The sequence below is a fragment of the Plasmodium malariae genome (assembly GCF_900090045.1).
Source record: "Plasmodium malariae genome assembly, chromosome: 2".
Lineage (NCBI taxonomy): Eukaryota > Apicomplexa > Aconoidasida > Haemosporida > Plasmodiidae > Plasmodium > Plasmodium malariae.
This window is the reverse complement of record NC_041776.1, coordinates 34,066-47,061: the sequence shown is the minus strand read 5'-3', so window position 1 is coordinate 47,061 and position 12,996 is coordinate 34,066. Positions and strand designations below refer to the sequence as shown.

The 12,996-nt window shown below is 21.6% G+C and overlaps 2 protein-coding genes across 2 annotated transcripts; both read left to right on the top strand.

Annotated features, from left to right (window-relative positions):
* Nucleotides 1-2,696: 2,696 nt before the first annotated feature.
* On the top strand, nucleotides 2,697-4,384 carry PmUG01_02010700 (PIR protein; the record flags this gene model as incomplete). Its single annotated transcript, XM_029008577.1, has 3 exons — nucleotides 2,697-2,756; nucleotides 3,049-3,855; nucleotides 4,202-4,384. 3 exons carry the CDS (start codon nucleotides 2,697-2,699, stop codon nucleotides 4,382-4,384), a joined length of 1,050 nt encoding a protein of 349 aa, XP_028860123.1.
* A 4,560-nt stretch (nucleotides 4,385-8,944) lies between these two features.
* PmUG01_02010600 (PIR protein) lies at nucleotides 8,945-9,955 on the top strand (the record flags this gene model as incomplete). Its single annotated transcript, XM_029008576.1, has 2 exons — nucleotides 8,945-9,016; nucleotides 9,167-9,955. 2 exons carry the CDS (start codon nucleotides 8,945-8,947, stop codon nucleotides 9,953-9,955), a joined length of 861 nt encoding a protein of 286 aa, XP_028860122.1.
* Between the last annotated feature and the right edge of the window lie 3,041 nt (nucleotides 9,956-12,996).

The window sequence follows — 12,996 nt, the reverse complement described above, 5'->3', positions numbered from 1 at the left end:
TGTATATATATATATATATATATATATATATTCTATATGCTCACTTTTATGTATATTTATATGCTCATTTTTATGTTTATTTAATTTATATCTATGCGTTTATCCGTTTGTTTAATTATCTATTTATTTACAAGTTTAATTATATATTTATTTATATGCTTAATTATATATTTATTTATATGCTTAATTATATATTTATTTATATGTTTAATTATATATTTATTTATATGTTTAATGTATATTTATTTATATGTTTAATTATATATTTATTTATATGTTTAATGTATATTTATTTATATGTTTAATATATATTTATTTATATATTTAATTGTATATTTATTTATATGTTTAATTTATGTATGTTTATGGTTTTTTCATACCATTTTCCCTTTCGAATTAGCCTTATTTTTAATATTTACGAAAAATGCAAAATATATTAGCTTCCCCTTTTTTAAAATTTCTTTTTTTAAACATAATTTTTCTTGGCTTTTTATTATTTGACAGAATTATTAAAGATAAATATTCATTTAGTAAAACTTCCGTATGGTAGCATATATAATACTATCATACATATATAATACTATCATACATATGTAATACTATCATACGTAAGTAATATTATACATACATGTAATATATTATCCATATATGTATTATATTATCCATATATGTATTATATTATCCATATATGTATTATATTATCCATACATGTAATATATTATCCATACATGTAATATATTATCCATACATGTAATATATTATCAATACATATATACCACCATACGTGCATATAATACTTGCACATATATAAATTTACCAATTTCATTTATATTATATATATATATATAAACAGATAATTATTAAATATGAAAAAAAATATAAAATATTAAAAATTTCCAATTAGAGTTAACAACAAGAGGTAAAAGAAAAATATTTTTTTTTTAATTATAACAATCGGTGAGAACATAAAAGTAATAATAAAAATTATAGTTAAACAAAAGAAAGAAAAAGAGCACTTAAAATTTCATAAATATTTTTTTAATTATCAAAAGAGATGGGTACTTATTGTTTATCCATTCTATGTGTTCATGTATATTTATAAATATGCAAGTATATATGTATAGGAATTTATACGAATAATTTATACATAATACATTTTATAAATATATATATATATATATATTAAACCGCGTATAATAATGTATTTTCTACGACCCTTATATATAATAAACTACAATTTTTTATTTTGATTTTCTCAGTTTTCTTACTTATGGATCCAGTACAACAAAATTAAAAATTTATTATTAACATATTACTAGAGGACTTTAAACGAAATTTCATATTTTTGGATTCGCATTTAAAACTTTTTTAAAAATAGAATTAAAAAAATAAAATTAGTCATATAAAATTAGTTATATAAAATTAGTTATATAAAATTAGATAAAATTAATTCAATAAAATTTTATTAATTCCAAAAAAGAAAAATAGTATAAAATATTTTTTTATTTATACCCAACATCATATCTTACATTTTTAAAATTATTTTTAAAGGAGAAGAAAAAGGGTACAAAGCAGGGAAATATTTTGAACATATAAAAATATATATGTATATATTTATGTATCTTAGAGATTGTAAAATTACGTATATTAAAAATAAAATTTATCTTATCATTGCGTTACTCGTATACTATACATGTCAATATAAGAATAGAAGAGTGCCCGTAAACGTATACATGCATATTTGTATGTATGTATGTATGTACTTATATATATTTATACGCAAATCTATACGTATTATATATATTTATGCATTTATTATGTTGAACTGCCATATTTTCCTGTCTATATAGCAAATCATATTTATTTCTATATATTTTAAAATAATATCTTATTATTATAAATAATTAATAGCTCATAAAAAATACCTCATTTATTATAACAATATTATTTTATATTTGATTTTCCTTTCTTTTCCTTTCTTTTCCATTCTTTTTTTTTTTTTTTTGTACAAGAAAATTTTCGTATATATATATATATATATATATATATATATTATTTTATTTGTATAAATATATTTATACAGTAATGATATATTTGTAAAATACACATGTATATTGTTATTTGTAAAGTATATGTATGTAAATTATGTATGTAAATTATGTATGTAAATTATGTATGTAAATTATATATATAAACTGTATATATAAATTGTATATTAAGTATATAAATTGTATATATAAACTGTATATTTAAATTGTATATATAAACTGTATATTTAAATTGTATATATAAACTGTATATTTAAATTGTATATATAAATTGTATATTTAAATTGTATATATAAATTGTATATTTAAATTGTTTATATAAATTGTATATGTAAAATATATCGTATGCATATCGTATTTGTAAAATATTAAAATGAATGGGGAAGCCCCATAATATATTTGAATGTAGAAGATTATTATGAAAAAAAGTAGGGTTTTAGTTTATACATAACATAACAATGAAATATTCATATTTATTAAGGTTAAAACTGAAGGGAAAAAAAAAAAAAGAAAGAGTGAGGTATACCGAATAATATTATATTAACAGTAGAGAAATTATTATAGATGCTGTTCAATTTTTTTTTTTTTTTTTTTAAATACCTAATAAAATTTGAATTCAGTTACTAGAATTTTTACTTTAAATTTGACATGGAAAGTAATCAAAAAATAATACTGGATACAGCTATTATTAAATCCTTACAAGAGGAGGTTAGTTTTTTATTTTATTTTATTTTTTATTTATTTTATTTTTTATTAAAACTGCATTATTTTTTATGATCCTTGTGTTCTTGCAGCATCATGGAGATTGCTTTGTGAGAATGAGTTTCTATACTTACGTATTGCTTATTTAATAATCATATATATGTATATTTATGTATATGTTTATAAATATATATATTATATGTATTTGCATATGCACCATATCCACTTTTGTGTTTTTAATTTATACCACTTTTGTGTTTATATTTTATACCAATTTTGTGTCTTTTTCACCTTTCAGTATCCTCATTTGAATATTTGGTCTAAATACAGTACGCATAGTTTGAATGGTTTATATAATAATTACCAATCAATATGTAATGAAATAAATTTATATTCGGAAGGAAGGCTTGAGAATGATGTTTGTATTACAATATTCGGGTTATTGGAAAATTATATTGATGATAGTGGAACAAGCGATACTATTCAAGGTGTTTATAATGATTTTATGCAATATAGTAATGTAGAAAAGTTATCCGATTCAATTAATTCTATTAATATAAGAGATTTTATGTTTTATTTTAAAAATATTGTACGAAATAAAGTATTTAAAAATATTACTATGATAAAAGATGTATATGAAAATAATGATATGTTAAGTGGTATAATCAAATTATTTTATTTTAATGAAAATGTTAGTGAAATTAAGAATATATTATCAAATAGGAATGATCAAAAATATGCAAATGTATGTAAATTTGTAAATGAATGCCTAGATACATATAGAGAATTTTTGAACTATTTGTGTCCAGCAGATATGTATGATAGATTTACAGATAGTACTATATGTAATGAATTACAAGTATTTTTTGAAAATTATGATAATCATTTGTATCTTCCATTAAGAAGAAATAATAATATTGCTTCTCTAAGGGAGTACCCAGATTTAGCTCGCGTTAGATGTGATCTCAGTGAATCATTATATAAATGGTATCCAGCTTTCAAAATCTTTACGAATATTAAAAGAGATTTAACACCATTTGGAAAAACGTTTATATCATTTCTTTCCATATTTGGAATATTTCTAACCTTTTATATTCTTTATATGGTTAATAAAAATTGCATCATATTAAAAATGGAATAATAATAATATATTATATTATGCGCAGTAGTATTTTTTTTTTTTTTTTTTTTGCACGATTGCACCGTTATGGGGAAAAAAATAAAATTACTGCACTGTGCGATGTATTTCAATGTTCATTTTGCATGTACATAATGTATTATTTATAACGTATAATGCATAACATGTAATACATAATGTATAGTGTGTAATTTATGTTTATATGTTTTTCTGCGTTTGCTCCGCTATTCCGTTTGTTGTTCTACTCCACCATTTCATATCACTGCTATAATATATATATATTTTTTTTTTTTTTTTTTTTTCTGAACTTCAGTTTACACCCCTAGGATCAGAAGTAAATGCACGACGGCAGAAATTTAAAAGGTCGTGGAGAAATATACAATCAGCATTTAAGGATCAAGTAAAGTCAATTACGAATAATATGTGTAAACAAAATTCAAACAATTCAAACAATTCCTTTAATTTGGGTTACCACACTTCACAGTTTAAACCATAAATAAAGAATCAAACAGATACATGTATGTACATACATATATGTGCAATGCGGACAGATTTTTTTTTTTTTTTTTGGAAAATGAAATAAAGATCTATAAAGAAAAGAAAAGGAAAGAAAAAAATGCTCATTTGTAGTGTGTTGACAAAAGAAAAATGCCCAAAATTGTATAATAAAAATGAATGATTAAATAGTAGCATTATAAAAACAGGATGTAATAGGTTGTTTGCGTGTTTGTTTGATTGAGTTTGTGTGTGTTTCGTGTAGTTAAGAGTATGAAACAAAAAAAGATATACCATTTCCGTTTGATACCAACGATATTTGCCACCTTTGTTATTAAGAAGAATACCAAAAGGAGTGTGGAATTGAAAAAGAGAAATTATGTCCATATAGAGATACAACCATGTGGGTAATGAAAAGTAGGAAACACAGGAAGTGCAGGAAGTGCAGGAAGCGTAGGAAGCATAGGAAGCGTAGGAAGCATAGGAAGCGTAGGAAGCATAGGAAGCGTAGGAAGCATAGGAAGCGTAGGAAGCATAGGAAGCGTAGGAAGCTTTAAACCAAAAATGTTTTAAGTGTGTTTATATGTGTTAAGTACCACTAGTGTGGGTAGGGCAGGTTTAGTGCATAAAATATATTTGTATATGTTCTATATGTTTACGCATGTATGTGTGTGCATCTGCGCATATATGAGAATTGCGCTAAACTGTTAATAGTGAGCGCCAAGAAAGTAGGTTATATAAGTTGGGGTGTTAACTGTATGAGGAATGACTTAGACAAAAGTGGAATTTAGAAGTATGCATATGTAGAATAGTAACTGTATGCGTTATATGTAAATGCCAATTTAAAAATGTAAATTATATTACTGTTTAAAGTATATTTATATGTTGTTATGAGATATAGTTGTATTGTCAAAACAAAGATTTTAAAATTTGGTTTATGAGGATAATAAATGGTCAAATGGAGATGTATTTCTTTAAGTATATGTACACAGAACGATTATTTTTAAGTACAAGAAAAAAAAAAAAAAGGGGGGGGGCGTGTTAAGCATAGGGTTGTTACATCATATGAGGTATTGAAATGTATTAATCAGTGCATATATATGTGTATTATGTGTATAATATATGTACACATAGGTGTATGGTGATATACTTGTACGATTACATACATATATGCACGTATTAAAATGACCGAATTTATTATTTTATTTGGAAATCCGGATAATGTAAAATTTGGGTTCCATTATTTGTAAGGGTGGATACCAGTACCAATAAAAACAAAAAGTGAATTATGATATGCATTTTAAAATAAAATAGATGCAGATTTGTTTTGAAGAAGTTTTTAATACGTTAAAAATAATATGCTTAAAAATATTCTAATTATTATAATTAATTTATTTCTCTATTTATATTTTATAATTTGTTTAACCCTAGCAAAATATACTTTTTAAGCAATTTTTAAAGCTTTTTATTTACTGTGTATTCTTCTTTTTTTTTTTTATTAAATTTGGAAAAATAAATCTCTCATAGCAGGGGTTAAAATGTGTAAGAATTATGTGCAGCGTATATTTATATATCCATATATGCATATATAAATACATATTTTGCATATACATTACATATATTTCACACATATATATATACATGTATACATTTACATGTGCACATCTACATGTGTACATTTACATGTGTACATCTACATGTGTATATGTATATTTTTTTTTTTGGCGTAGGAATAGCAATGTTGTTAAAATTTATAATTATTCATTTTGATATATTTATCATGTATTATTAAAATGTTTACTGTTTAACAATTTTGGAAGATTTTTTTTTGTCGTTTTGTTATAATGTTATATTTCTATATCGTTATGTTATTATATTTCTATATCGTTATGTTATTATATTTCTATATCGTTATGTTATTATATTTCTATATCGTTATATTGTTATATTTCTATATCGTTATGTATATTTCTATATCGTATTTGTTATATTTCTATATCGTTATGTTGTTATATTTCTATATCGTTATGTTGTTATATTTCTATATCGTTATATTGTTATATTTTACTATATTATAATTATTTTATTTTATTATTCTTTCTTTTTTTTTTTTGTGTGTTGAGACGACTAACGTATCATTTGATATGCGTCAGTATATATATGCATTTTTTTAATAGTTTTATATAGTTAGAAATAATCTGCTTCTATTATTATTATTATTATTATTAATGTATATTACTATGTATATTTTTTTACAAGCAATATAAACTTTTTTTTTAATGTTTAATATAAACTTCTGTCATTTTGTAAATTTATAATAACATTGCAGCAAACTTGAAAACAATAAATATAAAAAAAGCTTTTATCTCCTGGCGTAAAGTGGACCCAAGCAATGTTTTTTTTTCTTTTTTTATTTTACTCTTTTACTACACAAACTAGTGTTATATTTATATACTATATAATTAGACGTACCATAAATATTAGGGGATAAAATGAAAGAAGAAAATTTTGCTTTTTGTTATAATTAGTCTGAATGGATATTTAAACAATATTGTTTTTATATAAAATGCAAGGCTTAAAAGAATATATTACTATAATTACTATACTATATTTGTATTGTAATTGTATCACTGTTCATATTTATTTCAAAAAAAAAAAAAAAAGGGATAATTAAAAGGATGTTTAGTATAGTATTTTAACTATTTCTGCATTTCTGCATTTCTGCATTTCTGAATTTCTGCATTTCTGCATTTCTGCATTTCTGCATTTCTGCATATCTGCATATCTGCATTTCTGCATATCTGCATTTCTGCATATCTGCATTTCTATATTTCTGTATTTTTCCATTTTTTTTTTTTTTTATACATAATAATTGCATATTATGGCCTAACTAAAATGTAAATACACATATGAGGAATGTGGTATATACAATTTTCTATGCGAAAAGTTTATTATCAAGCGAAATAAAATAATAAGAATAAAATAAAAGTAAGAAACAAGAAAACAAGAAAACAAGAAAAATACGACCAAATTAACAATTTCACAGTTCTATTTAAATGTAATAAACATAAAACGAAATATATTTTAAAGTGCATTTTACATTTTTAAAAATATATCTTTTATTTTTACACGTTTTATTTATTATATATACTTATGTTTTAATTATATATATATAATGCTTATTTTCCTTTAATTTTACAAAAATATAATTTCAGTGTACTAAAACTTTTGTACTTTGATTTTATCATTTTTTTTTTTTTTTTTTTTTTTTTTTTAATATTTTAAAACTTTGTAATTTTCCATATTTTTCAAAATATCATTTTATTTAATTCTAAAAAGGTAAAATATATTTATTACGTTTAAGTATTTTTAATATTTTATATTTAGTTCAACGAAAATAACAAATATAAAATGATATTATTATATTATGACTTGTTAATAATTTAAAATTTGAAAACTTCTTTTGTTTTGGGGTTTAAATGGAGAGTAGTAAAGGAGTTCCTTTGAAAATTCTAATATATGAAAATATAAATGTAAAAAAAGAAGATGCTACAGTTAGAATAAATAATAACTTCTGATAAATGCTAATAATATCAAACGTAATACAATCAACAAATTTATTTTAAAATGTTTGTGCGCTATATTCTTATTATATATTTATGTATTCTTTTGTACATAGTAGTAATAGTATATATTTATTATATTAGTCAAAAATTGTGGGATTAACTTATATATGTATATATATATATATATAAGTACTATGGTAATTTTAAAAAAAAAATAAATGATACAATTTTTTTAAATTTTTTATACACTTTTATAAGGAAAAAAAATCCAAATTGATTTTATAAATCATTAGTAAAGGAAAATTTTACCTTTTTTTTTTTTTTTTTTTTTTTTTGTGAAGTCCATCATTTTTCCATAATAGAGAATAATTTAGAACAATGAAAATTATTTATATATATATTAAGAATTAGTATATTTTTTATAAAAAAAAGAAATGTATTATTGTAAGAATTATCTACATTATTAAAAATAATTTGTTACTGTATTATATAATACATGTATATTAATAATAGCGTATGATACTTCTACCATATAAAGAGAAAAAATATTTGCCTATTATACAGAGTATCATATTACCGTTATAGAAGTTTTACGTAGAACAATTTTATTCCTGATTTTTAGTTTTATTTTATTTTATTTTTTTTTGTGTTTTAATCTTTTATTTTGTTCTATTTGGTTTTATTTTGGTCAATTTTATTTTATTTTGGTAAACTTTGTTTTATCATGTTCTATTTAATTTTTTTTTTTAGTTAAAAGATGTTTATTGTTATATAGGAAATAATTAGTAGTATACACCACTTCTAATTAAAATTTAAAATATTATTAAGGAATAATTATTACAGTGTAAAGTATCTGTTCATATATTAATTTCAAAAAGAAAAAAAAAAAAAAAAAAAAAAGCATAATAATATGTAAATAAATTATGTGAAGTTGTTTTTTATATATAGATAAATATTTACGAGAACAAACGATATTATTATTTTATTTAATTAAAATGAGTAGTGATAGTATAGAGAGTGAACCTGTAGTGCACGGTACTCCCGTTTTTAGTGAACTGAAGAAAAAGGTTTGTTTGTATTTTTTATTAAGAACATTATTATTATTTATAGCTCATTTTTTTAATAATCTTTTTCTTTATGAACAAAATATGTTCATTCTTAATGGTAAACATTCCTAATGGCTACTGTTCATATATTTATATTTTTTATTATTGCAGTATCCGTTTTTGGTGTATTGGCCTGACTATTCTTTTGAAGATTTAAGAGGAATTTATAAAAGTAAATATGAAGATATGTGTATGTATGATAATAATGGATCTCTTCATAATAGACTATATTGCATTAAATTATTTAGTATTTTAGAGAGTTTATTTATCAGGAGGGGATTAGGTGCTAATAATAAAATTTTTGAGAATGGTAAGAAATGGTTTATTGAAAACAAAAAGAGCATTGATTTAGGTTCCAGTGAAATGAGTAAATTTATTAAAGAACTTGGAGTATTACTTGAAGGAACGTATGTAGATGATTTTAAAACGTACCAGGGACTATATGGAAATAATACTGAAGTAATGGATATTTTGAAATTATACTATTTCTCTGAAAATTCTGGAAAAATTAATCATATAATGGGTTCCCCAGACAATAAAGACTATTATTCGACTTGTAAATTTATCAACGAATGCCTTGAAATATATAATAAGTATAATAATTTTAAGTGTTCAGGAAATAATAATATAACATATAGTAATCCTAGTACTATATGTGCTGAAGTAAACCATTTTTATAGTAAATATAAACTGCATTTATATTATACATTAAGAGGCATGCATAATATTTCTAAAGAGACTACTAATGATACTGCTCCAATTAAATGCTTAAAAGATCCCTCTGAGATTTCTTTTTTTGGGGAAAATCAAAAGTTATCCACAGGTGGAAAGGCAGGTGTAGCTATATTATCAGTGTTTGGAATATTCTTGATCTTTTACATGTTATATAAGGTAATTTAAAAATTTTTGTTAAAATGGGAGTAACGTATTGGGAAGTGGTGCCCATGGCCCATTTTCATAAAAAAATTTACGATAAAAGGGATACAATGAAAAGTGGATACGTGTACAGTACATATATATATACATATATATACATATATATACATATATTTACTTATTTACTTTTTTATTTATTTACGTATTTATTTTTTTATTAAAATTAGCTAACTCCTCTGGGAAATTTAATGTACCCACGAGGTAGAAGAATAAGAAAAATGTGGAGAAATGTTGAAAGCTTTGATGAGCAAGTAAATTTTGACCATTCGACAAATATGGACCAACCGAACCGAAGGGAAACTAGTGGAGAAAGGGTTACGTCAGAAAAATATCGATTTATGTTTAATTAATAATAAAAATTTTACCTGAATAGTTAATGCAAAATTATGAAAAACAAATGGAAGGTGAAATTTGTGTAATGAAATATAGAGAATAATAAACAACTGTGCGATGATATTGCATTTTATGAAGCAGTGTATTACGAAATAAAAATCAAAAGAGGTATTGTAATATAAGGAAAAAAAAATATAAATATCATTTTTTGTTGAAACGTAATTATGTTTATATTTTTAGCATGGGGAATAAAAGAAAATGGTAAACCTTCATGAGGGATTAATTATATAGGGGAAATTAAGATTTATAGAAAATTTATGGAAAAAATTAAAATTGGCAATTTCTCTATCAGATCAACACAATTTGTTCCATTTTTTAAGTGTAATGTAGTAACTCTGTGCAAAATTATTGGTTTATGGAATGTGAAAACATTTTGCACATGTAAATAGTAATATTAATGTAAAGGATAATTCAGCAGATGAGTATATATAATGATCATTATATATATAGCTGGAGTAGTGGAAAAATAAAAAAAATAAAACGTATAAAAAAAAAAAAAAAAAAAAAAATATAGTTATGAGCGGATAAAATAGGATTGTAATATATTATATAGTACGATAAATATTATATAGTATAAATATAGGTAAGTTGTATTAATTTTATAAACATAAATTAAAAAATTCTTAGTGAAAATATAAATATAAGTAAAAATAATTAGAATAAGATGGATTGTATCTAAAATGATTATTACACATAGTATTATATTGTATATGTTTGATCTTATTTAGTAGTTGTGCTAGTACATAATAAATGTGGTTATCATATTTGCGTGTGAAAATAAATAATATGGCACATATGCAACGTTATTGGCATGATAACGTATCAAAATATCAAGTTTTTATATAATTTTTATATACATATATAATACATGTTTGTATAAATTGTTTTTTGGGGTATTTTATTTAAATGAAGAAGATATATACAGGGCCTTTCACGAAGGGGAAATATGAAATATGGTTGTGGGAGGTCCACTGTTAGAGCATACTTACCGATGAAGAGGGTCTTGCGATTAGTGCGTAAATAACAAATTATTACCCAACAATAGTAAATAGAAATTTGTATATTATATATATATGTATATATTTATATTTCATTGTGCACATAAGGGTATTAAATATATTAATGAAATTTCAGAAGGCACAAAATAATCAAAAAAAAATAGTCATTTGCCATAAATTTTATATGAAAAATGTTGGGAGCTAGCTACATTATTTGATATTGATTATATTTGCTATGTTTATGATAATAGTAACCGTGAAAATCTATATGTGAAAGAGAATATTAATTTTGTAAAAAGGGAAAAAAAGGTGAAAATTTTATTTAAAAAACAATTGAATTATGTTAAAAATTAATTTATATAGACATTTGATTACCCTTAATTTTAAGATATCGATTAAGATAATTTTTTAAAATTGTTAAATAATACATTTTTTTTTTTTTTTTTTTTTTTTTTTTAATAATTTTTGTACATATTAACATGTCATAAGAAACAGTAAACGTGTTATTCACTAAATAATTTTTGATAGTTTATTTTAATAATAACATTATATCATATAATATATAAATGGTAAAGCCATATTTTATGCGTTGTCTAAAGTGTAGTATAACGACATACACATATAATAATGTTGTATAATATATAAAAGTTATGATACCAATAAAAGAACATTTTTTAAATTCAATAAAAAATTTATGAACAAGCAATAATAAAAACTTGAAATATTGTGTTAAAACTGGCAAAACTTATATATGGTCATAACATATTGAATGGACACATATTACTAACAGATTAAAGATGAAATTATAATGGCACAGTTTAATTAATTTAACAATAAAAATATATTTTTAGATACATACCATTAATTATGTTAACATAAATATAAATATATATATAAATATAAATATATATATAAATATATATATAAATATAAATATATATATAACTATAAATATAAATATATATATATATATAAATATAAATATAAATATAAATATAAATATATATATATATATATATATATATATATATATATATATATATATATATATACATACATTATGATCATCTGATATTACAATATTTAAAAATATATTTGCAAATTTATAATACGTAAATTTTGTTCAATACAGTATTTATGATGAGAATAGGAAAAGACAGCTGCACTAACTAAATATGCAATACAATTATTCATACAACTGTTAAATAAAATTACAAGTCTTATTATAACTCCTATTTATATATTGACGTACAAATACAAACCTAAAATTTGTACATAATAAAAAGAGGGGAGAAACAGAAAAAGTCTAAGGCTCAAATTCGAAGCAATAATTATTGGTCGTTTGTATAAATACAATTTTTGTTTATAAAAATTTATTCAAAATAAATCATAATAAATTTTTTTTTTACAAATTTAAGAATAGTTATTGTAGACAGAAATATTAAAACAATGAGTATTATTAAAAATGACTAAGCATGTTATTTAATCAGTTATGGTGAAAATTATTATTTCGAAAATTAGTATATATATATATATATATATATATAAAAAAAAAAAAAAAAAAAAAAACACGAACCATACAAATTTTTTATAAAATGAGCTGAGGAGAAAATA